At 31.1% G+C, this 24,248-nt stretch overlaps 1 protein-coding gene across 1 annotated transcript in view; it reads right to left on the bottom strand.

The window, feature by feature from the left end:
• Positions 1 to 24,248, bottom strand: part of LOC129222517 (hemicentin-1-like) — a 144,708-nt gene that overhangs the window by 88,040 nt on the left and 32,420 nt on the right. The window contains exon 3 of the mRNA XM_054857028.1: positions 17,782 to 17,892. Within this exon, the coding sequence (XP_054713003.1) occupies positions 17,782 to 17,892 (111 nt within the window). The remainder of the gene's footprint in view (positions 1 to 17,781; positions 17,893 to 24,248) is intronic.

Here is a 24,248-nt window from a genome sequence, read left to right as displayed (position 1 = left end):
TAAATTGGAGTAAAAGGAAGTCATGTGATGCACACATCTGCACGTTTTTCTCATAACCTACAGTGAACCATGCAGAAGCAAAAATAACAGCAAAATGAGATCAGGTAGTTTTTACACCACTATTCTGTAATAAATATTTCCTAGTTATTAAAAACTGCTTGATGATAATGTTTCATCACGGAATGCTCAGAACGGATGTGTTACAGTGTGCTTACTCAATCTGCCGCAATTGTATATTTTTTATCATGATTTGTAACTTCTCAGTAATTTTCATCGTGATCTATCACACTTTCAGAATTTCCGTACCGGAAATCTTGGTTATTTTTTTGTCACATTGGTTAATAGCAAGGTACGCCTTGAAAGTTTTTCTTACACGGTAAAAATTGTTAACTGTGTTTTAACTGCCTAGTATGTACCGCCCTTTCGGGAAGTGTCGACTGCGCATGGATATCATAACCGGTTTCAAGAGATTTAAATTCAGGGATTAGTTTTCCTTTTCCTTATTATTCTTCAATATAATCTTTCACCAACTTAAATTTTGGAACTGCTTTTTTCAATGCCGACAACGAGATCATCATTTTGAAACATTATTTATTAAGAATTTGTTCCTTGCTGCGTATGACTCAAAAACTGAGCACTTGAATCCAAGTGCTAACAGATTTATGTGGTTAACGACCAGCAAGCTGTGTGTGCAAACACGGGTGAGGAGTTTGCTTTGCGCTACGTCCCAAAAAGCAGTGTATAAGGTAAGAGATATAGTAAGCTGGTAAGAGAACCCGGGCACGGAGTTGGCATTGCGTCCCGAGAAATAAAAACCGCCGCTAAGATGTGCTTTTTTGAAATTCTATCCGACATTTTTCCAAGAAGATCCTAATAACAAGATGATATTTATTTTTGAAGATTAAAAAAAAAGTACGAATGCTCCTCTCGACAGCTAGTCGTTGAAGATTCCATGTTTCCTTAACCTGGATAGCAACAGCAGTCAACTTTCTGATGCCACTAGAGTAAAATACGAGACAATATCGAATATCCAACGCAACTACTTCTATTGTGGACGCGGTAATGAATCTCCTGCAGCCCCAACGAGCTTTGCGTCACCCCTACTATAAATTTAATCTACAATGCATTAAATGTTCCGACGGGCCCCGCATCAAAGTCATGAGTAATATTTTTAATATTGGCCAACATGTTATATTAACGTGTAGCTATTCGTTCATATGTTTTTCATGATGATAATCAGTATCTATGATAGTCTATGTTCTTTTTATATTCACTGCTACCAGTGAAATCGAAATAGTTTAGTATGAACAATTGATGTAAAGTGTTAGAAAAGAAAATTAAAATAAATCGAAGAATATATTTGACTAAAGTGTTATTTCTTTGTATAATTTAAGTATTTTTCTTATACTGCAATCTAACGGCTTGTTTTAAATATTTCGGTATCTCGAAAATGGAATGTTCTTTCCAATCTATTTACGATCAATGTAATTATCAGCCACTATGCGATCACAGGTGTGGATCGGGATCTCTAAACGTGGTTCCAGAAATAACCAGGGATCCTTCCCATTTTAAAATCTCCACGCATACACCATTACAGTATAAATATCTCTTGTTTTAGCATCTGGGATGTAAACCACGCAAGAATTTACTTCGCTCCGCTTCCTATGATTTTTGAGATAATGCAAACTGTGAGAAGATACTCGATTAAGATATTTTATTTAAATTTATAAGTTAGACTATATTTATGAATGTTCGTGCTCTGCCCTTAATTTCATGAACTGATTCAGAGAAAAATCGAGGTTGAAAACTCGGCACACATTCTGATAATCATCTTGATTATCTCTCTTTTTTTTTCAAATGAATGCAAACCTTCAGAGAGGATATTTCAGGCCCTAGCTAAAATGGGAAGTGTTTACATTGCGTGGAGTCTATATATTTCTGCATTTTTATTGTAACATGGAGATATTTCACTTAAATTCTTAATTTGCATTTCAATTATGAATTGTTGTATCCTGTTGATAATATAACGGCTTGTTACAAAGAAAAACCGGAGTAGAAAAACTCGGCACAAATCTTATTGGGAATATTTATCAATACGATGTAATTCTCAGAATATATCTTTTTTTCATCCAGAACGTTCTCTTCTTCATAAATAACCCTATTTTTTTCCTTAAATTTATTTTGTTAATAATGAGAAAAAAAGTTCAAGAATTTTAGCACTACAGAGCACTGTAAACACGATTCAGAAACGCTTCTCGAAAATAATAAGCAGCTGATGTGCCCAATTTCTGCCAGTAGCATATCTTGGAAGAACCACGAATGTTTTCTGCTAAAAGTCAGTAACTTTTCTAAAATTAACCTTGAAATTTTCTGAGGAATTGCGACCCCCCCCCTGTTAAAGCCAGTCATGTCTCGAGAACCTTCTAGAAAAATTAAGTAGCTTTAATGTAATTTATTGGAAATTTTTTGATTTACCAAGAAAGCTCCAGAAGAATTAGAGCAACCGCGGCTAAAGCTATGTAAGACGGAACAAAGCATATCTCTTGCCTGCAATTCTTGCTTTCACTGTAAAAAAATTCCGAAACGTTACTGATTATTTCCGTGGAACGTCTCTGGATTTCACACGTTTTCACCTATTTCCCCGTAAAAAAAGTACCATCACAAAAAAGGTTCCTGAATCGCTACAAGTTGCACGCGTGCAGACTTTTCACTGTTGTGGAAAATATTTTTAGCAACCAGTTTAAAGATGGAATGAGCGTGTTTAATTAGTGTATCGGCCTAAGATTTCTTCCGGCTTGTCCAGATTGACTAAGCTCCCAGTGCGAGCGAAAATGTCAATGGATAGCTACAGCTTTGCAAGGCAGGAATTGCAGGCAAGAGATAGGCTTGGTTCCTTCTTGCATAGCATTAGCCGCGGTCGCTCTGATTTTTATGGAGCCTTCTTGGTAAATTAGGAAGGTTCTAATCAATTACACTAAACCTACTTAATTTTTCTAGAAGGTTCTAGAGACATGACTGGCTTTAACAGGGCAGATTTCGAACGTCTTCATAAAGTTTCAATGTTAATTTCAGAAAGATTATTGACTTTTAGCGGAAAGCGTTCCTGGTTTTTCCAAGATATGTTACTGGAAGAAATTGGGCACATCAGCTGCCATTATTTTCCAGGAACGTTTCTGAATCGTTTTTAGTGTTGAAAAGTTGTAACTATCCATTGATTTTTCGCTCTCACTGGGAGATTAGTCAATCTGGACGGGCCGTAGTCGAACTCAGGCCGATACACTTAACAAACACGCTCATTCAATCTTTAAACTGATTGCTAAAAATATTTTGCACAACTGTGAAAAGTCTGCATACGTACAACTTGTAGTGATTCAGGATATTTTTTTGTTAAGATACTTGTTTTCACGGGGAAATTGGTGAAAACCTCTGAAATCCCGAAACGTTCCACCGAAATAACCAATAACGTTTCGTAATTGTTTTACGGTAAGGCTAGGGATATACGCTGATGAATAGTTTTACGTCTATACTATATTTTTCAAGCATTAATCTGTTTGAAGTGTTATAAATATATATATTTTTCAGAAAATTGCGTACGTAATATCTGTACCTCAGAGCCAGACTGACGTAAGTCCAAACATTGCGATTTTCAGTTTATTAGTTATTCAATTATGTAGAAGCCTATTTCGTATTTAGCCACTTGAACGTAATTCTTAAAAAAAAAAAATCTTTTAAATTTTTACCAGGGTTAAAAGAGTGCGCATCCCATCCTTTGCATGCGCCAGAAAAAAGTTTTTCTTCTATCCTGTAAAATTGCCATGATGTGACTTACAATCTTCTGACTCTGAGATACAGGCATTACGTTTGGTAGATCTTCCTTAAACTATTTCAGGTCATGACATTAGGCTTTTGGATTAGCATAGACAGGCTTTTTAAATAAATATGTTGCTGCACTGAAATTTTGCGACGGATAAAAAATATTGAAAAAAAAAAAAAAAAACGATAAACACACTAGTTTTAACTGTCGCACTTTACATAAACTCGGGATATAAGTAACTGCTTAATATTATTGTATAAAATAGCAAAAATCAGTTTAAAAGATCCAGTTTATTTGCCTAGCTAATTTGAGTAAAGTCATTTACAGTATGATCTCTGAAGATCCTGTGATTCAAAGAAAAAAAAATATTTTATTAATTTTTTTTTCTCATCTTGTAAGACATATTAATTCCGCTGGGGGCTTTAAATGTTTAGAATCAATTGTATATTTTTTGGTGAACAACGAATACCTTTAGCTGACTCCCTCCCTCTTTCAATTTTGCTGACAGTGTTCTCTATCGGCACATTTTGGTACTATTTTTTTTCCCTTCACGAAACAATTTTTCTTGGTCTCAAGCTTTTTATTTGGAAAATATTAAGTAATTGTGACCATTAGTTTTTAAATTAGAGCGTTTTGAAACTGGGATATCACTTATAATCACCATGTACAATAAAAAAAAATGCTTGGAATTACTTTTTATTTGGCATGGAATTTCGAAGCTTAATTTAAGCTATATTTTGTGTTATTTTTACCCCCTCCCAGTATCAAAAACACAGTTTAAATATTATAATATTTGTGATTTTTGTAAAATAATTTTGACTGAGTTTGAAGATGTTCGTATGAGCGAATATGCGCGTTCAAGTATTGATTTAGAGATACATTTCCAATTTTGTTGCAAAAAATGAAATATTAGACAAATGAGAAATGTTTGAAATTTGTACAAAAATTCCATATATAATCATACTGTAAAAAGTGTTATAGAATCATGCAATAAATTAATATTTAGTATTTAACCATACTGTATAATTTGCTCGCATATTTTTTATAGAGCACGCTGATTTTTTCTTTCAAGCTCTACTTTAATATCTTCATTTAAAACTTGATATTTCACTTCAAAATCAATTTCAAACTTGATATATTTTTTTAAAGCTCCCACATTCGCAAAAATTGAAAAAAAAAAAAAAAAGACATAATGCTTATACATCTGCAATATAAATTAAATCTTAGCCATGATCAAATTAGGCGCATATTTGTAGTCAAATCAAGATACAAGTTTCAAAGTGTTACAAAACCACGCGTTGAAATAGTGTTTAGGCTGGGATAGGTAAAGATCCCGGTTTTCACTTTTTAAGGGGTTAAGGACCCTTAACCTTCAAAATTTTCAATTTTCTGGAAAAAATATATGTTATGCATAATTTAATTCTGAACAATTTGATACCTTATTTATTACCATACGTAAAAAACTTTTCAAGTTATCGTGAAAATGCGTAAACTTTCCCCATAGAGATTTATGTTAACAGAATCAGTTTAAGCCTCTTTTTCTCAAGTGCCGGTTTCTCGTTTTGCGCGCATGATATCTTAGAAAGTTTTTAATGTATTTCCGCAAAACTTTTCATGGCTGTTTGTCTGGTTTATTTTTATGATCTGAACCTAAATTTTAACTAAAAATAAAATTTAATATTAAAATTAAAAAATATTTCCCCCCAAAATTTTGGAAAATTTTGATGATAACTTATAAAATTTCAAAAATAAATTAAATAATTTTAAAAAAGTAAACAAATTTAGCTTCAGATCATAAAACTAAACCAGACAAGCATGCACAAAAAGTTTTACAGAAATATATAAGAAACTTTCTGAGATATATATATCATGAGCGCAAAACGAGAAAACTGAGAAAACGCAACCCAAGAAAAAGAAGCTTAAACAGCTGCTGTTAACATAAATCTCTACGGGGAAAGTATACGCATTTTTTCGATAACTTGAAAAGTTTTTTGCGTATGGTAATAAATAAGGTATCAAATTCTTCAGAATGAAATTAGCCATAACATATATTTTTTCCAGAAAATCGAACATTTTGAAGGTTAAGGGTCCTTTTCTTTCTATCCCACAATTATAATTTGTCTGCGCAATCGATGACTAAATTTCTTCAATGATTCAACATTTTCTTTTTCTGTAAAGAATTATTGCGTTATGCAACACTATTGTAGAAAATGACGCTTATTTCTTAAGTGTGTAACGTCCATTTATCAGCAAACATTATTGGCTTAAAGAATCTTGCTTGCCCCCCCCCCCCAATCTCCTGGAGGCGCGAAGCAACGACATTTTCCCACGCATCATTAATATCCAAGATTCAGACTGGATATGTTCCAAAAAGCTGCGTCACGGATGATTAAGGGAAGATTTGCGATCTTTTATGTGAAATGAATTATTGTCGGTTATTGCAGTGGACTCGCCCATTGACCAATCATTATTTATATTCACTCTTAAAAATGCATCATTTGTTTGTTGATGACACTTTCCTAGGCTGAAATAATGCATTAGATATATACTTAAGGAAGGAGCAAAACCCAAACATATAACATTTTTAAGGAATATTTTCCTAGATCTTCCCTAATCCCCCACCAACAATAATAAAAGGAGTATTTTCTATGAATAATATAACAAGTAAAAGTTGCTCAATTACTCCATGTACAGTGTACACATGCAGATCTATTGGGAAAAAAAAATATTCATTTCATTTAGCATTGAAGATGTATCAAATCTGTTGTATAATTCTGTTGATGACACTTTCCTTGGCTGAAATATTGCATTAGACATATACATAAGGAAGGAGCAACACCGAATCACATAAAATTTGCAAGGAATATTTTCCTTGATCTTTCCTAATCTCCCACCAACAACAATAACAGGAGTATTTTCTATGAATAATGTAACAAGAAAAAGTTGTTCAATTACTCTATGTACACGTGCAAATAGATCTATTGAAAAAAAAAACATTTATTTCTTTTAGCATTGAAGATCGATCAAATAAGTTGTATAATTCTGTTGATGACACTTTCCTAGGCTGAAATAATGCATTAGATATATTCTTAAGGAAGGAGCAAAACCAAAACATATAAAATTTTCAAGGAGTATTTTCCTCGACCTTTCCTAATTCCCCACCAATAACAATAACAGGAGTATTTTCTATGTATAATATAACAAGTAAAAGTTGTTCAATTACTCTATGTACACGTGCAGATAAATCGGAAAAAAACCCCATTCATTTCTTTTAGCTTCGAAGATCGGTCAAATCTGTTGTATAATTCTGTGATGTTATATATATTTTTTGCAATTGATATCAAAATGGTAAATTGCGGTAAATTTTACGAACAAAGAGCAAAAAATAGTAAAATGTGCCACAAATTTTAAGTTAATTAATCTGCGAATATTTTTTATGAAGCAAATTTTGGAGCACTACATGCAAGCAAATGATTTTTTAAAAATTTTTATTCGCAATATAAAAGTATAATTTTTTTATTGTAAAAAATATTCAACTCTAGAATATTTTTAGTGAATAAAAGGGGATTCAAAGAATCAAAAACAGGTTTTTTGTCATCAGTTTTTATGGTGTATAAATTAATAGAAAAGTGCTTTCCCAAATAGTCCCGTTTTAGCGAGAACATAACGTTTTGGCAGACTACATTTTTTAAGAAAACATGACAAAGCAATTTCAATTCAGCTGTGTAAAAAATGAAAAACACTTTATTTTAAAAGTTTTACACGCAACAGAATTGAATTCTGAATATTTTTGTCACAGCTGGGGAAAGGGGTAAGGCACTAGAGAAGTTTATCCTAAATGTATTAAAACAGTATTGTGAAGAACTATTGAGATTGAGTTTTATAAAACTAACACCTATAAAACTACGTTGATTGCAACATCTTAATGTGTCAATTAAGTAATTTTTCAAGCGTTAATAGTTAATTCGCTTCTGTGTATAATTACATGTAAGATTTGTAGTTAAAATTAGGACTTTAAAGAAAATTAATTTCTAAATTTTAATATTACTGTTTCAATTTTATCGGTGGAATGAAACATTTTTTTCTATTTATTTAGTCTGTAAATTTGCTTGTGGTACGTAAATTTGCACGTGTTATCATACAAATAGTTCCATTTCTTGAAATAGCAGCAGGAAGCAGAATCCCGTTGAATAAAATAAATTTTTCGAGCCAATTGCAAACTTTTGGAGAGGGAAAAAAAGAAAAAAGAAAAAACTGAATAAGTAATTTATAACACTAAATTCTGTTACCGTATTCGAAATAACTATGATTAAAACTCCGCATTTTGTTTTTAAATAATGAAATAGATTTCTAAATATTTCAGTCATATTTATATTCATGAGCTTTGATAATTTATTTGTAAATTAAATGATGCGGAGTAACTGTTTCTTACGCCAACTACATTAACCGAAGATAATAGGGAGTTCTATACTGCTGTAACGTTGACATACACTGTAAAAAAAATCCGAAAGTTTCTGGAGAATAATGGGCAGCTAAAGTGCCTAACATCGGGAAATAACATATCTGGCACAAACAGGAAATTATACAGTTAAAAAGTAGTAAACTTCTTGAAATTGCCCTGGAATCCTTCTGAAGAATTCAGAAACCTTTCCGATCAAAGCGAGCCATGTTTAAGAACTTACTCAGGAACCGTCAGAGAAAACTTATGTAAGCATTAAGTAATTGCGTGCCACCTTCCTGATTTCCCAGGAAAACTTTTAAAACAAATATGGTAGATACTAAGACGGATTTGCATGCAATTACTTCAGAGCTTCACGCTGTCCCTTGATTGGTGTCAATCGTCAATCAAACCGGAGGGCTCTTAACTAAGCTGAAGAAGAAACACCTAATAAAGAAGCCTAAATTACTTTTACTCTGGTAGCTAAACGTGTTTTTCACCGCAATGTGAAGTCGCAAGTCACGGAACTTGTTGCAATTCAGGAAATCTTTCTTGCAAATAAACTTGATTTTCATTGGAAACTGGTGTAAACCTTTCAAATCCCGTAACGTTACCAGGAAATAATTAGTGATGATTCGGATTTTTTTTTACTGTGTAATCCAGAGCAACAAACATTATTTGCAACAGGTTGACATGTTGACTTTGACTAAATTAATATACGTATTTGTTCCTTGCACTATGCATGTATTTTTTCCCTAAGATTAAACATAATTATTTTAACTGTATAGCTCACGAGCCCATGCCTCTTGATAGAGTTTGAATTTAACTAGGCAATTTGTGAAATAACAACTTTTTAAATAACACAAACGTGCTGCCTGACAGACACTAAAGTTCTGAACTTCTTTTGAAGATAAAAAGCTTTGGTAAATAAGGTAAGGGAAGTGAAATTAAACCTTATCTTAAGTTCCTCAAATAAATAATAAACCGGGCAACTGGAAAAATTACGAACAAATAGCAAAAAATAGTAAAATGTGCCACAAATTTTAAGTTAATTAATCTGCGAATATTTTTTATGAAGCAAATTTTGGAGCACAACATGCAAGTAAATGATTTTTTAAAAATTTTTATTCGCAATATAAAAGTATAATTTTTTTATTGTAAAAAATATTCAACTCTAGAATATTTTTAGTGAATAAAAGGGGATTCAAAGAATTAAAAACAGGTTTTTTGTCATCAGTTCTTATGGTGTATAAATTAATAGAAAAGTGCTTTCCCAAATAGTCCCGTTTTAGCGAGAACATAACGTTTTGGCAGACTACATTTTTTAAGAAAACATGACAAAGCAATTTCAATTTAGCTGTGTAAAAAATGAAAAACACTTTATTTTAAAAGTTTTACACGCAACAGAATTGAATTCTGAATATTTTTGTCACAGCTGGGGAAAGGGGTAAGGCACTAGAGAAGTTTATCCTAAATGTATTAAAACAGTAATATGAAGAACTATTGAGATTGAGTTTTATAAAACTAACACCTATAAAACTACGTTGATTGCAACATCTTAATGAGTCAATTAAGTAATTTTTCAAGCGTTAATAGTTAATTCGCTTCTGTGTATAATTACATGTAAGATTTGTAGTTAAAATTAGGACTTTAAAGAAAATTATTTCTAAATTTTAATATTACTTTTTCAATTTTATCGGTGGAATGAAACATTTTTCTCTATTTATTTAGTCTGTAAATTTGCTTGTGGTACGTAAATTTGCACGTGTTATCATACAAATAGTTCCATTTCTTGAAATAGCAGCAGGAAGCAGAATCCCGTTGAATAAAATAAATTTTTCGAGCCAATTGCAAACTTTTAGAGAGGGAAAAAAAGAAAAAAGAAAAAACTAAATAAGTAATTTATAACACTAAATTCTGTTACCGTATTCGAAATAACTATGATTAAAACTCTGCATTTTGTTTTTAAATAATGAAATAGATTTCTAAACATTTCAGTCATATTTATATTCATGAGCTTTGATAATTTATTTGTAAATTAAATGATGCGGAATAACTGTTTCTTACGCCAACTACATTAAACGAAGATAATAGGGAGTTCTATACTGCTGTAACGTTGACATACACTGTAAAAAAAATCCGAAAGTTTCTGGAGAATAATGGGCAGCTAAAGTGCCTAACATCGGGAAATAACATATCTGGCACAAACAGGAAATTATACAGTTAAAAAGTAGTAAACTTCTTGAAATTGCCCTGGAATCCTTCTGAAGAATTCAGAAACCTTTCCGATCAAAGCGAGCCATGTTTAGGAACTTACTCAGGAACCATCAGAGAAAACTTATGTAAACATTTAGTAATTCCGTGCCACCTTCCTGATTTCCCAGGAAAACTTTTAAAACAAATATGGCATATACTGAGACGGATTTGCATGCAATTACTTCAGAGGTTCATGCTGTCCCTTGATTGGTGTCAATCGTCAATCAAACCGGAGGGATCTTAACTAAGCCGAAGAAAAAACACCTAATAAAGAAGCCTAAATTACTTTTACACTGGTAGCTAAACGTGTTTTTCACCGCATTGTAAAATCGCCAGTCATAGAACTTGTTGCAATTCAGGAAATTTTTCTCGCAAATGAACTTGATTTTCATTGGCAACTGGTGTAAACCTTTCAAATCCCGTAACGTTACCAGGAAATAATTAGTAATGGTTCGGATTTTTTTTTACTGTGTAATCCAGAGCAACAAACATTATTTGCAACTGGTTGACATGTTGATTTTGACTAAATTAATATACATATTTGTTTCTTGTACTATGCATGTATTTTTTCCCTAAGATTAAACATAATTATTTTAACTGTATAGCTCACGAGCCCATGCCTCTTGATAGAGTTTGAATTTAACTAGGCTATTTGTGAAATATCAACTTTTAATAAACAAACGTGCTGCCTGACTGACACTAAAGTTCTGAACTTGTTTTGAAAATAAAAAGCTTTGGTAAATAAGATAAGGGAAGCAAAATTAAACCTTATCTTAAGTTCCTCAAATAAATAACAAACCAGGCAACTGGAAAAATTAAGATACGTCGTGTTTTAAGTTTTCATGAAAGACTATACGTGTGTAGTGATTTAAGTATCTCAGTTTCGCCATACCAATCATAAAATTATAATGCATATGTTACTTATGAATATATTGAACTAGTATTATGCTTTAGTGGTTCATTAAACACATTTAAAAACAAGCTGCTGTGTGCATCACATGGTTTCCTTTTACTCCATATTTAATGTCATTTTCCCATTACTGGCATCTTTAATGTGATTCAATAGTTTTTCTCTAAATATCACCACCAGTGGCCAAATTGAAACCAGATTTTAAAAACAAAAATCGCCAAATTCGTCGCCATGATGGCGACAAAACTTGGCGACCAAAGGATTGATAATAAATCGCCAAGTGTCTGCCAAATTGTAAGACCACTTGAGTTTACATTGAAATTAACAACGATTTCCCCACAAAAAGGGCAAAAGACCGTTTAAAAAACACCCGATTGTAATCAAAAGGGGAGGTGCACAACTAGACTCCATTAGGAGTCTACTTACCAACTTTCAACTTTCTAGGACATACCGCTCTTGAGCTATGCGACTTACAAACGTACATACGCACATCACGAGAGAAATTGTTGTAATTAACTCGGGGAATGTCAAAATGGATATTTCGAGTGTTTATAGGTTCTTAGGCACTTATCCGCGTGTGGTCGGATTGAAAAAAAAAAAACAACTCAACATTAATTCGGGGGTTAGCAAAATAGAAATTAAGGCCAAATTTTGAGAGAAATGTTTTTCGCGAATACCATACTTCCTTTTTTGTGAAAGGAAGTAAAAATAAATTGTTCCAGCCATATTTCCAACAAGTCAATGGAACTAAGTACTGCATCATTAATAAGTGTCCAATGCTCAAATTTTCCCTACTAAATCACGTGGCATAAAATTTAAAAAAAAAAAAAACTAACGGAGAAAAAAATAGGAAGTAGTATTTTCACTTAATCTATTTTAAAGCTAACATTCTTTGCATTTTTCTGCATAATGTCAATGTAAGCACAATGACATCGTGAAAAAATACATTCCGTATGACAGTGTCACGCCAATTCAATAACGAAATAAAAAGCCAATTCTTTATTTGGCTTAAATCCATTAAATTCAACTCTAGTTGTGTTGCTGACGTTCTTTACTTAGACTTTTTCGGGGAAGACTATATAAGTGTATTTATTTTTCGAGAAGACTTCTAAAGGAAACAAACCATTATAATTCTTTGTCCGCTTGCCAGAGGGTATGATCTATGGAACTGCAGCATCTTAGCATTTTTTTCTGTTTCCTGTTTTGTTAAACACACATCATTTTGAGAAACTAGAAATATTCTGCACTCCTGTTTTTTTTTTTTTTTTTTTATTTTGCTGAAAGAAAAAGAAAAACGCCTTTTAACTGAAGCACTAGCGCAGAGCTTTCTTATGTAAAGGAGAAAAATGAAGAAAAGCATGTCCGCTCTTTCTCACAGATTTGTTTTATATGAAAGCCAACCTTTATTATAAAAAATGTATGAGTTTTATTTTACAAATACGTTTCTTAATACTTTATGCCATTTCATTTTTTATGTCTGGAAATAACAGACATTAATTTATGACTGTATTTATGAAATGTTTGTATTTTCTGTGGATCAAATTGCGGTTAAAGCTAAAATAACTTGTTTGGGTGGGTAATATTTTATATCGCACTGCGTCTAACAGAGCAAAGGAAAAAATGCAGTCTAATAAAAAAAATAAGGAGCTCTTTTTTTTGCGATAGGGGATTGTTGGGCAAGTGAAATAGCGAGCTCAATGTGAAATGTTAAATATTTTCCCAATTGCAGCCCCACCTATCTAACAAAATATTATTTAATTTCATAAACATGTAGTTGTACCCAGGCAAAAAATAGTTAGTTTTAAAGATCAAGGGGTGTTATTTGATGCACATACTTCAGTTCTTCGCCGCTTCACTAATTATCAAAATTAATAAGTGTTATTATGAAATGGTAAGGTTTTTGAAATTAAAATTTTAATTAATTATTAAGATCTACTGTATTTTGTTAAATTTTTAATATTTAATGCAATCTGTCCAATACACGCGGGGTAGTGTAAATAAGGTAAAGTAAAAAAAAAAATCATTTCGCTAAACCATTCATTCATTTACTAAATCAGTTGCATAGTCATTAATTTTTTAGTTAATTTACAGTCCTTTTAGAGGTGGGTAGTATCGTTCTTTTAAAGGATCCGTTCATCAAAGGATCGTTCATTCTTTTTATCCGTTCATTTGACTCGTTTATTTGAACGACTTCATTCATTTGAAAAAATTTGCAGATAATCTCTCTGCAAGACATACTCACATACATTCGAAATGTTTCATTAGATCAGTAGTATTTTTTGAGGAAAAAATAACTGAAATAATTTAAAAGTAAGAAAATATACCTATGAAAAATTAATAAAAAAACTTTCTTCGGGTTCCGATGCATAATGCAATTATAGTTTATTTGTAAGATATTTCTCAGTTGCCGAATGGTAAGACATGTTTTCCATTCCCAAAATTGCCTGTTCCAATTCAACGTGCCAAAAAATTAAGTTATTAATTTTTTTTCAGTTACAGCACTGAATATGTATATATACATTTCATATTACCAATAGACTAGATATAACGAAAAACGTAACAACAAATACATCGGTAGCTCAGCGAGAGTACCGGATAACTTTATTTACAAAAAGACTCACCTAAGTATTAGAGAGCTTCAAAATTATTCCACAGTACTGATGAAACAGAGAGAGAAACAAAAACAAAAAAAACGTAATACTTTTTTAAATGGAAATTGAGAAAAATAATAAATCAAAAGTAGAAAGTAAAAAGGTTCGAAATGAATATATTGTACTGCACTAAGAAAAAGAAAATTTGAGATTGATTGAGAGTTAAAAATTTGAAGATGAATGCATTTTTTTGAAGCGATTTTATCAAAAGTGCATCAATACAATGTTCCAAACTGCTCACCGTTCAAAAGAACGGTCGTTAATTTTTTAAGTGAACGAACGGATTCGTTTAGTTTAAAGGTTCATTCTTTTTGACCCGTTCATTTATGAACGACACATCTCTAATTCCTTTACTCATTAATTCACTTATTTTTTTAAAGTTCATTTTAATATATATTGGCTTTGATTCACTATTTTACCGATTAGTTATTTTTCTTATGTACTAATTCATTTATTTAATCGTTTATATATTCATTCATTCGATGAAAAATATTTTTGGTAATTAAATAAAGAAATATATTTCCTTTGAATTATATTTTGCTATTTCTTTGAAAAAAAGAAAGGGAAAAAATCCTCTTTCCTTTAAAAGTACAAATTTACGGGGAAAAAATAATAATAATGCCGCAATGTAAGTTTCCTTATAAAAAAACATTATTTCTTTTTATATTCGGTAATTTTCAACACAAATTTCAATTCACTCAGTTTGAAAAAGGTAAATTCTCTTAACTATTTCATTTTGCCCTACATTCCCCTACGTGGTACATTTTACATTTTTTTCTTCCGAAATCTGATATTACTCCACGTTTTGGAAATACCGCACGTGTAATAATACGTATAATAATGCGTCCTATATTAACTACGAATACATAATTTACAAATATAAACTACCAAATTATACGGCACAGAATCTGTATAAATGAAGAGAGGAATATTTCTCGTGTTTTGCTGCAGAAGTGCCCCATTTTGTTCCCTATAGTAGACGGAATGGGTACTTTATACGGGCAAAACAAATCGCAGATCGATGTATGGTATTGTCAGAATAATTGTAATCAAAAGAGTTTCAGAAAAAGTGTACAACAAAATGTAAATTTTGCTGTATTTTTAATGACATGAACATTGAAATTACCTTTATTATGAGCACATTTAACTGTTTACTGGTGTATATGACCTAGTACATCGACATGAGGTTATGTTCTCAAAAGTATACCAATCATAAATAACTCACAACGTGTAATCAGTGATATATATTTGTTACTTTGTTGGGCAAAGCGGTACAATGATTCACTTTGTCAAACCACTTCAGCTAAAATTTCACACACCATTTACCAGAAAACGACTTATCCCTTTTTTAAACTACTTAAACATATTCCCGACCCATCATACAAGCAATTTATCACAAATCATCTCAGAAGGTTTTTATGGTATAAAAAGTAATCTGCATGTAAAAATCTGAAATTTTACAGCACATTTTCCCATTTGCCCACATTACTTTTAAAAAACCTCTTCCAACAAAGTCAGTGCCACATCAGTTGCAAATAAAATAAACGAGAAATTGGTGGTGTCATATAACATGAACTTTTAAGACTTTTCTTTAGGCTCCACTCCCCTCAGATTTAAATATCTTCGCTCATGCTGCTGTATTAATATGAGGGGATACATTTTTTTTTATCGGAAGAGGGAATTACTACTATACTGTAGTGGGTAAATAAAGGGCAGTAACAGCAAATTTTATTTATTTTTTTTTCTCATTTTTGTCATCTAATTTACATTAACTTTTTTTTTTTTTTTTTTGTAAAAGCTTGCTTATTTGGTCTCCGCGGAGACTATGGACCGCGGAGTATGACTCCAAAATTTTCCTATTTGTTGTATTAAATCCAAAACGCGTTTTTTTTTTCAACTATCTCGAAAACTCATTTATTTAGATACTACCGTTTACTTGCACATGGCAGTATATTTCTGAATATGAATGCCAGGATTTAGTACTTAAAGAGTCTTTCAGTTAGGTTTTAAGCTTATCCCTTTAATCTATATATAGGTGAAAAAAATTATCACTGCGTTGATCTAGAATGTTTTTTTTTTCTGGAGATGCAATTGCATTTCAGTTCTCTTGCTAGTGTTGTCCAAGATATTTCGGATTTCGAGAAGAAAAAAAAAATCAAATGCTTTTACTCTTCCTCCTACTTTTCAGAAAGAAAAAAAAAAGCCATCGATCCTTAATGCGTAGGTAAAATAACTCCATCCTCATATTCCATTTTACAAACCACACATCTAATTTAACGCTACATCAGAAAAGTTTTCACCATTTTTTTTTCCCGAAAATTTTCTAAAAGTGCATAAAATTTTTCTCTTCTTTCTTGATTTAAAAACTTTTGAAAGAAAATGCAATTAGGAAAATAAAAAACGGTAAGGAAAAGTAATTAATCCATAAATAACCAGTATTTGATCTTAACTTTTCTTTTACTCTCGCGATATCTGAGGCAGCCATTTTTCCCCTCTTGTAGCAAGGAGAGATTTGGCAGGCCACAAGACCATGACCATTTTATAAAAAGGGGACTTTTGTAACGCTTCAATCATATGCTCCGTTGCTTCCGTAAAATAGTCCGCGGGAAATGAGATTTAAAAGAGAAAAAATAATTAAGAGAGAGGGAAGTTTGTTGCGGGAAAAATTTTCCAAAGTTAATTGACAGCTGGAAGGTCCTGGATGTAAGAGCCATTTAGTTTGCTGTTACCCAGAATACTGAAGATGTCTTGAAACGGGGAACTTTTCTGTATCATGCAAAAGCAAAATAAAAAATGAAATTAGTTTTAAAATTTAATTTGTGTTACAGGCCTTATAATCTAGTTTAATGTTTGTATTTGGTTTAATAGTGCAAGAACCTTTATAAGCTATACTGTGCCATAATCTCGTTAACATTTAAATGCGTCAAAGTATTTTATAAAACACATTTTTTTTAATGCTATTGTTTTCGATGAACGCATACGACTGCACAGTAAATCCCCATATATATAATAGCAAAAGATCAAGCAACGCTCCGGATGTCAACAACAATGAACCTCGCGCCATAGTATGATAATTTTATAATATTTTCTGGCAAAGTTTGACGTGCTTTTTCTTAACAAGGCAAAACAGGATCCGGTAACTTAACTGTTTTACTGGTAAAACTGTAATTTTAGGAGAAAGAAAAAACGAAAAAGTGGTCAATAATTATCGATATTTACTGCAGTTTAGGGTTATTCCACTGGAGTCAGGGTTAAAATTTCAACCCTATACGTTCATGTACTGAAAAAAAAAAAATCTTGGTGGAAGCATCCTTTATTATTTTAAAAATGTTTTGCAATTTGTCAATTTCGATATGGCATTTAAGCAAGTAAAAAATTGGGATGAAATATCTTTTAAAAACAAACATCGCATCAAAAATTTATTAATAAAAATCCATTGACTTGTTTAGTTTTTAAATTTGTAGATGTTTTAGACTGCATTACATAAATTCATTTGCTCAAAAAAAAAGTTTAAGATAAAATTAAATTAGATTAATTTTTCCTCTCTTTGTTATAATTTATTTGTAAGCACCTAAAACAAGTAAAATTTTAAATATAGTATAGCCTGTTACCATTGGTATTCAAGTAAGAAGTTTTCAATCTTAAATACAAAGAGACTTTAATTATCCAAACACATAAAAAGGCGATAAAAATAAAACTTTAAAAGACTTACCCCCAATGGCTTCACAAATGAACACCAAGGAATCGCCTTCATTGTATGGGCCTATTAAACCTTTCAACTGCACGCTTTCTTCATCCAGTATGATGGGCTCTCCAGGAGGTACTGGAACAAAAGGCAAAAGTTTATGAGTCGCGGTAAATTCTCCAAGCGTCGGTCATATTTTACGAGCATTGTGTTTATGACTTTAAAACCTTTGCTTATTTTACTGTACACTAAATAGCCCTTTTGAATGTGATGTGCTTAATATTAAACTGAATTATTGGGATAAAGTATTCCAGAAGTTATAGTGAGGATTTATGCCACATACTTTTATCATAAATTTCGGGAAATACGGTCGTCTGGCTGTAAGAAATGTAATTGTTCTAAGAGAAAACATCAAAAAAAAAAAAAAAAAAATACCGATTCTAAAACAGCGTCTTATGAACTCATAGAAAATATTTTTTTTTTTTTATCGTGTTCAGATTTTAAATTCGGTAAATTTTAATGCAATTACTTATTTGTCCCTAAAAAGTTATACGTGAGTCAGATTTCAAGTTCTTAAAACAAACATTTTTATTAATAAAGTGGTTGGTGTTTATAATTTCATTTCGCTTCCAATTTAAAATAAGTTATTTCTTATTAATGAAACATTTTTATGTAGATTTTTTAACAGCAAAAATGATTAACTTATTAAGCGCTCGTTTTTCGGATGTTTTAGAAAAAAATCTTTGTGGTTTTATTCAGCACTATGGAACGTTTATTTTACCATTCGTGCAACATTTTGTTTAGAATTAAAATGCTTGCTGTCCTTATATTTGTCACATAGAAGGTCTTGGACTGACGTATTAAACTAATTAACCCCTAAATCCATCTTAGAATCTCTCAAAAGTATCCTTTTGGAATTATTAGATTTTTTTTTTTTTTTGAGTGCGGGCTTTAATTCCTCATAACTTGTACTATTTATAAAGGTTGATAACTTAGTGTTGAACATTCAAACAATCATTAATAATTTGTCTGTATGTTTCATAACTTCATTTTGTTGTTTTGTAAATCCAATATTTTTTACCATTAAATGCAGCGAAGGCTATAAATGAAAATAAAAAGGACACATACTAAGCTATCCAAAAAAGAGATTTACAGATTTTGTAGTCTGGAAAATCTTAGGAGATGTGCAAAATAAAATCTGAGGACACGTGACCAAAAAAAAAAAAAAATGCTGCTATTAGTTACCTACACAGAATTAAAAAAATGATAGTTTTAATGATGATTCTAGAATGAAAGGGCCACTAACCAGAAAACATTTTCCAAGAACAATTGTCTCATAAAGGTTCCGAAAAGTCAAAAAGATTCATTTCCATGTACAATAATGAGTCTTCTTCAAAATTTACTCAAAATAGTATAGGCGACACAAATAGTTGAAAAGAACTGTTAATGGAGGAAAACGCTATTTCATACTTTGAAATTTTGAGAGTCACACTATTTTTCTTCCGCAGTTATTTATGCATAAAACTGTTAAAAGATATTTCTTTTTATACGAAAATATGTGTTTTAGTGATGTAGAATTATGTGTGAGCGTTCTGGTCACGACTTTAAAAGTTCACTTTTGAACTTAAGAAGCGAATTTTCAGGGCTTCTCTACAAACGGGTAAGGTTTCACGTTTGCTTCATCTAAACCTTCGAATCATCGGTTTTTAGATTATTTCTGGTCACGACTTTAAAAGTTCACTTTTGAAACTAAGAAGTGATTTTTCAGGGCTTCTCTACAAACGGGTAAGGTTTCACGTTTGTTTCATCTAAACCACCGAATTATCGGTTTTTAAATTATTTAATAGTTTGAAGAATTAAAGGTAACATTTATTTATTAGTTTTAAATTATTCGATATTTTGAAGAATTAACGGTAGGGGAAGATGCTGTACCCACGGACGGTTGTACCTACGGACGTTGGTCGGTAAATTCCGGGTAGCGTCGAGAGTGATCCCAATTGGGGTTCAACGTGTGTGTCACAGCCTTTGCCAGTACCCCATGAAGTTTCAACGCCATCAAACGAACATTTAAGATTCTATCACATTTTTTTCGGTTTTAGTAGGATCTAACTAAAAAAAAAAAAAACATGAGCAATTTCTTTTTTCCTCGTCCGTCGTGGATTGTATAATTCATTTTGCTGTAGCTATCATGTTTCCCTATATTTTGAAGGTGTTGTTTCTGATTTTTTATTTTGTGAAACTGTGGTCTTGTCGATGTGACTGGTTTTCAAAACCAAAATAGCGTACCTTTGTACCAAAGGACACATAACCATGTGCACCCACGGACTGCAATTTTTAGTCTCCTTGGGTCACTTCTGAGTCTTCTTACGATAAGAAGTACTTCAAAATGATTCCTTCACATCAACGTATGAAATTTGGTTTCAACAATGATGATGAATTTGAAGTAGGGCTTGAAGATATAGTGTTGAAGTAACCCTCACCTGTTGTAGGATCTAAAGATCATTAATCCCACCTGCTTTCATTTGAAGTCGACTTGTCTATGTTTTTTTTGGTTTAATTCAGTGGCGGCGATTGGGGGGGGGGCACTTTTTTTTGGTTCATTTATTTATTTTATTTTCAAATTTAGGACTAGAAAATCGAAAAAAAAAATAAAAAAAAACAGAAATGTCAACATTTGCAGAACATAATTACTTGCTTTACTTTGTATATCTGTTTACGAAAAATTATTTACCACAAGCAGTAACTTTTAGTTTATTCATTCATTGTTTAGATATTAGTAAATCAATTGTTTTTCTTAACAACAAGCCGTACTTGTATAATGAAATTATTACCAAGTGTTTAAGACTGCTCAAAATATTTTGGAATAAATAATGTAAATCTAATTCATGTCTAAAGTGTTTTTTCGGGGAAAGTTATTGTGTACAAAATGTATCAAAATCTTAATAAAAACATGAGTTAAGTTACTAGATTTACACCAATTACCACACATCTGCTATCAAAACATGCCCCAGTAAAATTTTGTACTCTCTCTCTCTCTCTTTTTTTTTTCATTCTTTTGCTGCTGTTAAAAATCCTATGGCTTTTAGTTGTCGTTTTTTTTTCAATTAAAAAAAAATCTCCCCCCCTCCACTTTTCAGTCCCAATTACTGCCTCTGGTTTAATCTAAACTGAGGTTTTTTTTTTTTTTCAATGGGCTAATTTTTTTAAAGGTTTCAATTTGTATATCAATTAAAGTTATTATGTAGGTACATAGAGAGCCATAATATCATGAATCTAGTTTTTTTTTGTTTAAAAACATATTAATTACTCATAACATCAAAAACTCTCTTAAGAGTTATAATTTTTTTAAAGAGTTCACTGATGTTAAAAATTAAAGAAAATTAAAAACAGGGAAAAAAACCTTCAAATAAATTTTAAAGTTTAATTTCTGTTGGATATTTTTTTAATGTTATTTTCTGTGGATGTTTGAAGCATTTCAATATAGAATGGCTTATGAAAATATTGAGTATAATTGAATTCCTCAGATCTATTTATATATTATTGTTTTATATGTCTATGGGTACAAAGGCACCTATCTGTGGGGTGAACGGGGTGTTTTACACACGAAAAAAAAAGATGGTTTTTCAGAAATTGTTTTTTAAGTTAAAAGCTTTGAGATTTTCACCTGACGAAAATTGCCAATTTCGATGATAAGTTGTAGATTCTGCCAGAAAATTTTACCGATCGATTGTTCTTTCCCAGAAACCAGCAAAAATTGAAAAGTAAATTTTGTCTGTGGGTACAGCAGCTTCCCCTAATATTCATTCATCAGTTTTTAAATATTTTTAAGAATTAACGGTAACATCCGGTCATCAGTTTATAAATGATTCGATATTTTGAAAAATTAACGGTAACATTCATTTATCAGTTTGTTAAAATTATCCTTTAAATGTACTCTTTGTTCTGTGTAAGTCATAATTTGCTTCAAGCATAGCATTATAGATGCTCTTATAAATTACTTAAAAAAAAAAAAAAAAAAAACAGTAAAGCAGAATTAAATGCCTTCATTACTTCGATCCCTTTGAAGCGCCGTAAGTCTCACACGAATTTTTTACTTTTTATTTAAAGCATTAAATTTGCTGTCGGACCGAAAAACAATTATAAGTTTAAGCAACCAGATTTCTACAAACACTAATAATGTATTAATGCTGAGCTATTCAATGCAGAGTTAGCTCAGCAATTAATTATTTAAACTTGAGTCAGAAATGTAGCTTTCACCATTGAAGACATATAATATACAGTAATCCATCAAATGAAAGTTATTATAGATTCATAAAAGAAATGGACTAACTTCAGAAAATTTCTAACTTATTAGAAAACTTTTTAAGATATTGACCAATAATAATGTGGTTACATATATCTCCTTCAGTTGGCTTTTTCCAATATCAGTGAAATTATAGTGATTGAAACACTTTAAAACCTTTAAAGTTGAGATTTTTACAACAAATAACTGAGTAAACAAAGTAATTTCTTGTTTTGCAATAAGTTGGGGCTTAGCATACTCATTAATAATATAAAATATAATATAAAGAGCATATGAAGCATAAATATAGTATAAAGTGCATTAATATAAAGTGCATATATAATGCAATATAAAGTGCGATAAGCATATAAAGTGATATTTTTATAAGTTCACCTTATTTTCTTTTGAACAGTTTTGTATCTTCAAAAGCATAAAAAATTGAAGTTGAATTTCATGTCAATTTTTGATACATAATTTAAAGAATCATTTTTTGTTGAGTTAGTTTAAATTTTATTTGCTATAAATTTCATTCCTTGTCGCTTGTTGACTTGCGAAAGTTAACTATCAACCAAAATGTGGAACCATTGAGTGCAGCAATTAAGTTAAAGCTTCATTTTCTTTTACTTATGGGCTTTAAATGTTCAAATAGAGAAAAAGATTTAAATATCAAAGAATTCACAGAAAATATTTTCCTTAGTGATCAAAAAGAAGGTTATCTTAATTTAGTCCCCGGGATTCTTTAATGTAGCTCATTATGTACACGATAATTATGATTTCTGTTATGAGTGCCTGAAAAAAAGGAAAATTGTCTTAAACTTCTTTAAGTAGAGCTCTTCTTAAAGTTTATTGAGCGGAGCAGAATTCTTTGAAGATAATTTTAGATTGTTTAATGAGTAAAACCTCAAATTTTCTTTCGAACACATCGAAATTATAATCGTTTATTTTTGAAAAGAATGACGAGTTTGGACAATTACTATAATAATTTGACTGTGAGATAAAAAAGTGAAGGACGTAGAAGTTGATGTTTCCTTTAAAGAACTTATGAGAACTTATAAAATACAACCGATGATTTTGACGATTAAGTCTTTGTTCAGTATTATTCAGATATTTGAATTACGGTTACCGCTTTGTTGCTTAATTAACCAATTTATACGGAACAGAATAATCATTAGCGTTGCACAAACAAAAGTGGATGTACGTTATTCATTATAACGCAAAACTTTGAAATCTCATGGAGATTAAGTATAAGAGCATTTCCGCGATGCAAAAGCATTATATTAATATTTCTTTGCAATATGTATTTTGAAATGAGAATTTAATACTCTTCAACTGATAAAAATTCAAAATCTTACAGCATTAATTTATGTTTATTTGACATACTTCTCAAATTGTTATAATTGCATAACGAAGTTACAATTAGTTTTAAACTCTGTGATAGGAAGCATCAGTTGTTGATTCCAGCCAAAAACTCGAGTATCAATCAAATGCGGAAGAAGCATGGAAGAACTAAAAATGTTTATATTTGCTACTTTTTAAAGATAACTTTTTAATGATTCAAGAGCTTTAAAACTTATCGATAAGTGCTTTAACATTTATTATATGTTATATGATATTTCAGTTTTTTATTATATGACAGTACAAAAACTATGGCTTTAATCATTTGAAGTACAATAAAACAATGGTGTAAATGTGCGTAACAATTAGGATCTATAAACTGTTCTGATACTGAGAATAAATAAATAAAGAAAATTAACCAATGAAGTAGATAACCAAGAAGAATTTAGAAAAATAACCAAGAAAATAAAGCACATTAAATTCCACAAAATTTATCTTGATTGATTACTTGACCACTACGAGCTTGTTGCAGATTGTGTCTTGCAATGATAGTAGCGATGACCTCTTGTTAAAGAGAGAGTAAGAGTTTCTCGCTTAATTAATGATTTTGCAGTACAAAAGATACATCAATATTCACCAGCGTATGGCACCCACTTTTTTTACAGGACCCTCTTGTGAACCTGGTTCACGCAACCCTTCCATTTTTGTCACTTTCAATCAAAACAATACCTGTATTTATGTCATAACAGCAATGCAACACTGATTTTTGGAAGGAGTCAAGTTCATTTGGCTGCAACTAGCTTCAAGCAAAGCTATTTTTGTTTCAACTGTCACACAGTGTTAATTTTTCGGCTTTGTTTGGTGCATAATCCAATGC

The sequence above is a fragment of the Uloborus diversus genome, chromosome 5 (genome assembly GCF_026930045.1).
Source record: "Uloborus diversus isolate 005 chromosome 5, Udiv.v.3.1, whole genome shotgun sequence".
Classification (NCBI taxonomy): Eukaryota; Metazoa; Arthropoda; class Arachnida; order Araneae; family Uloboridae; genus Uloborus; species Uloborus diversus.
Note: the sequence above shows the minus strand (reverse complement) of the source record. Positions and strands in the feature narration are given on the sequence as shown.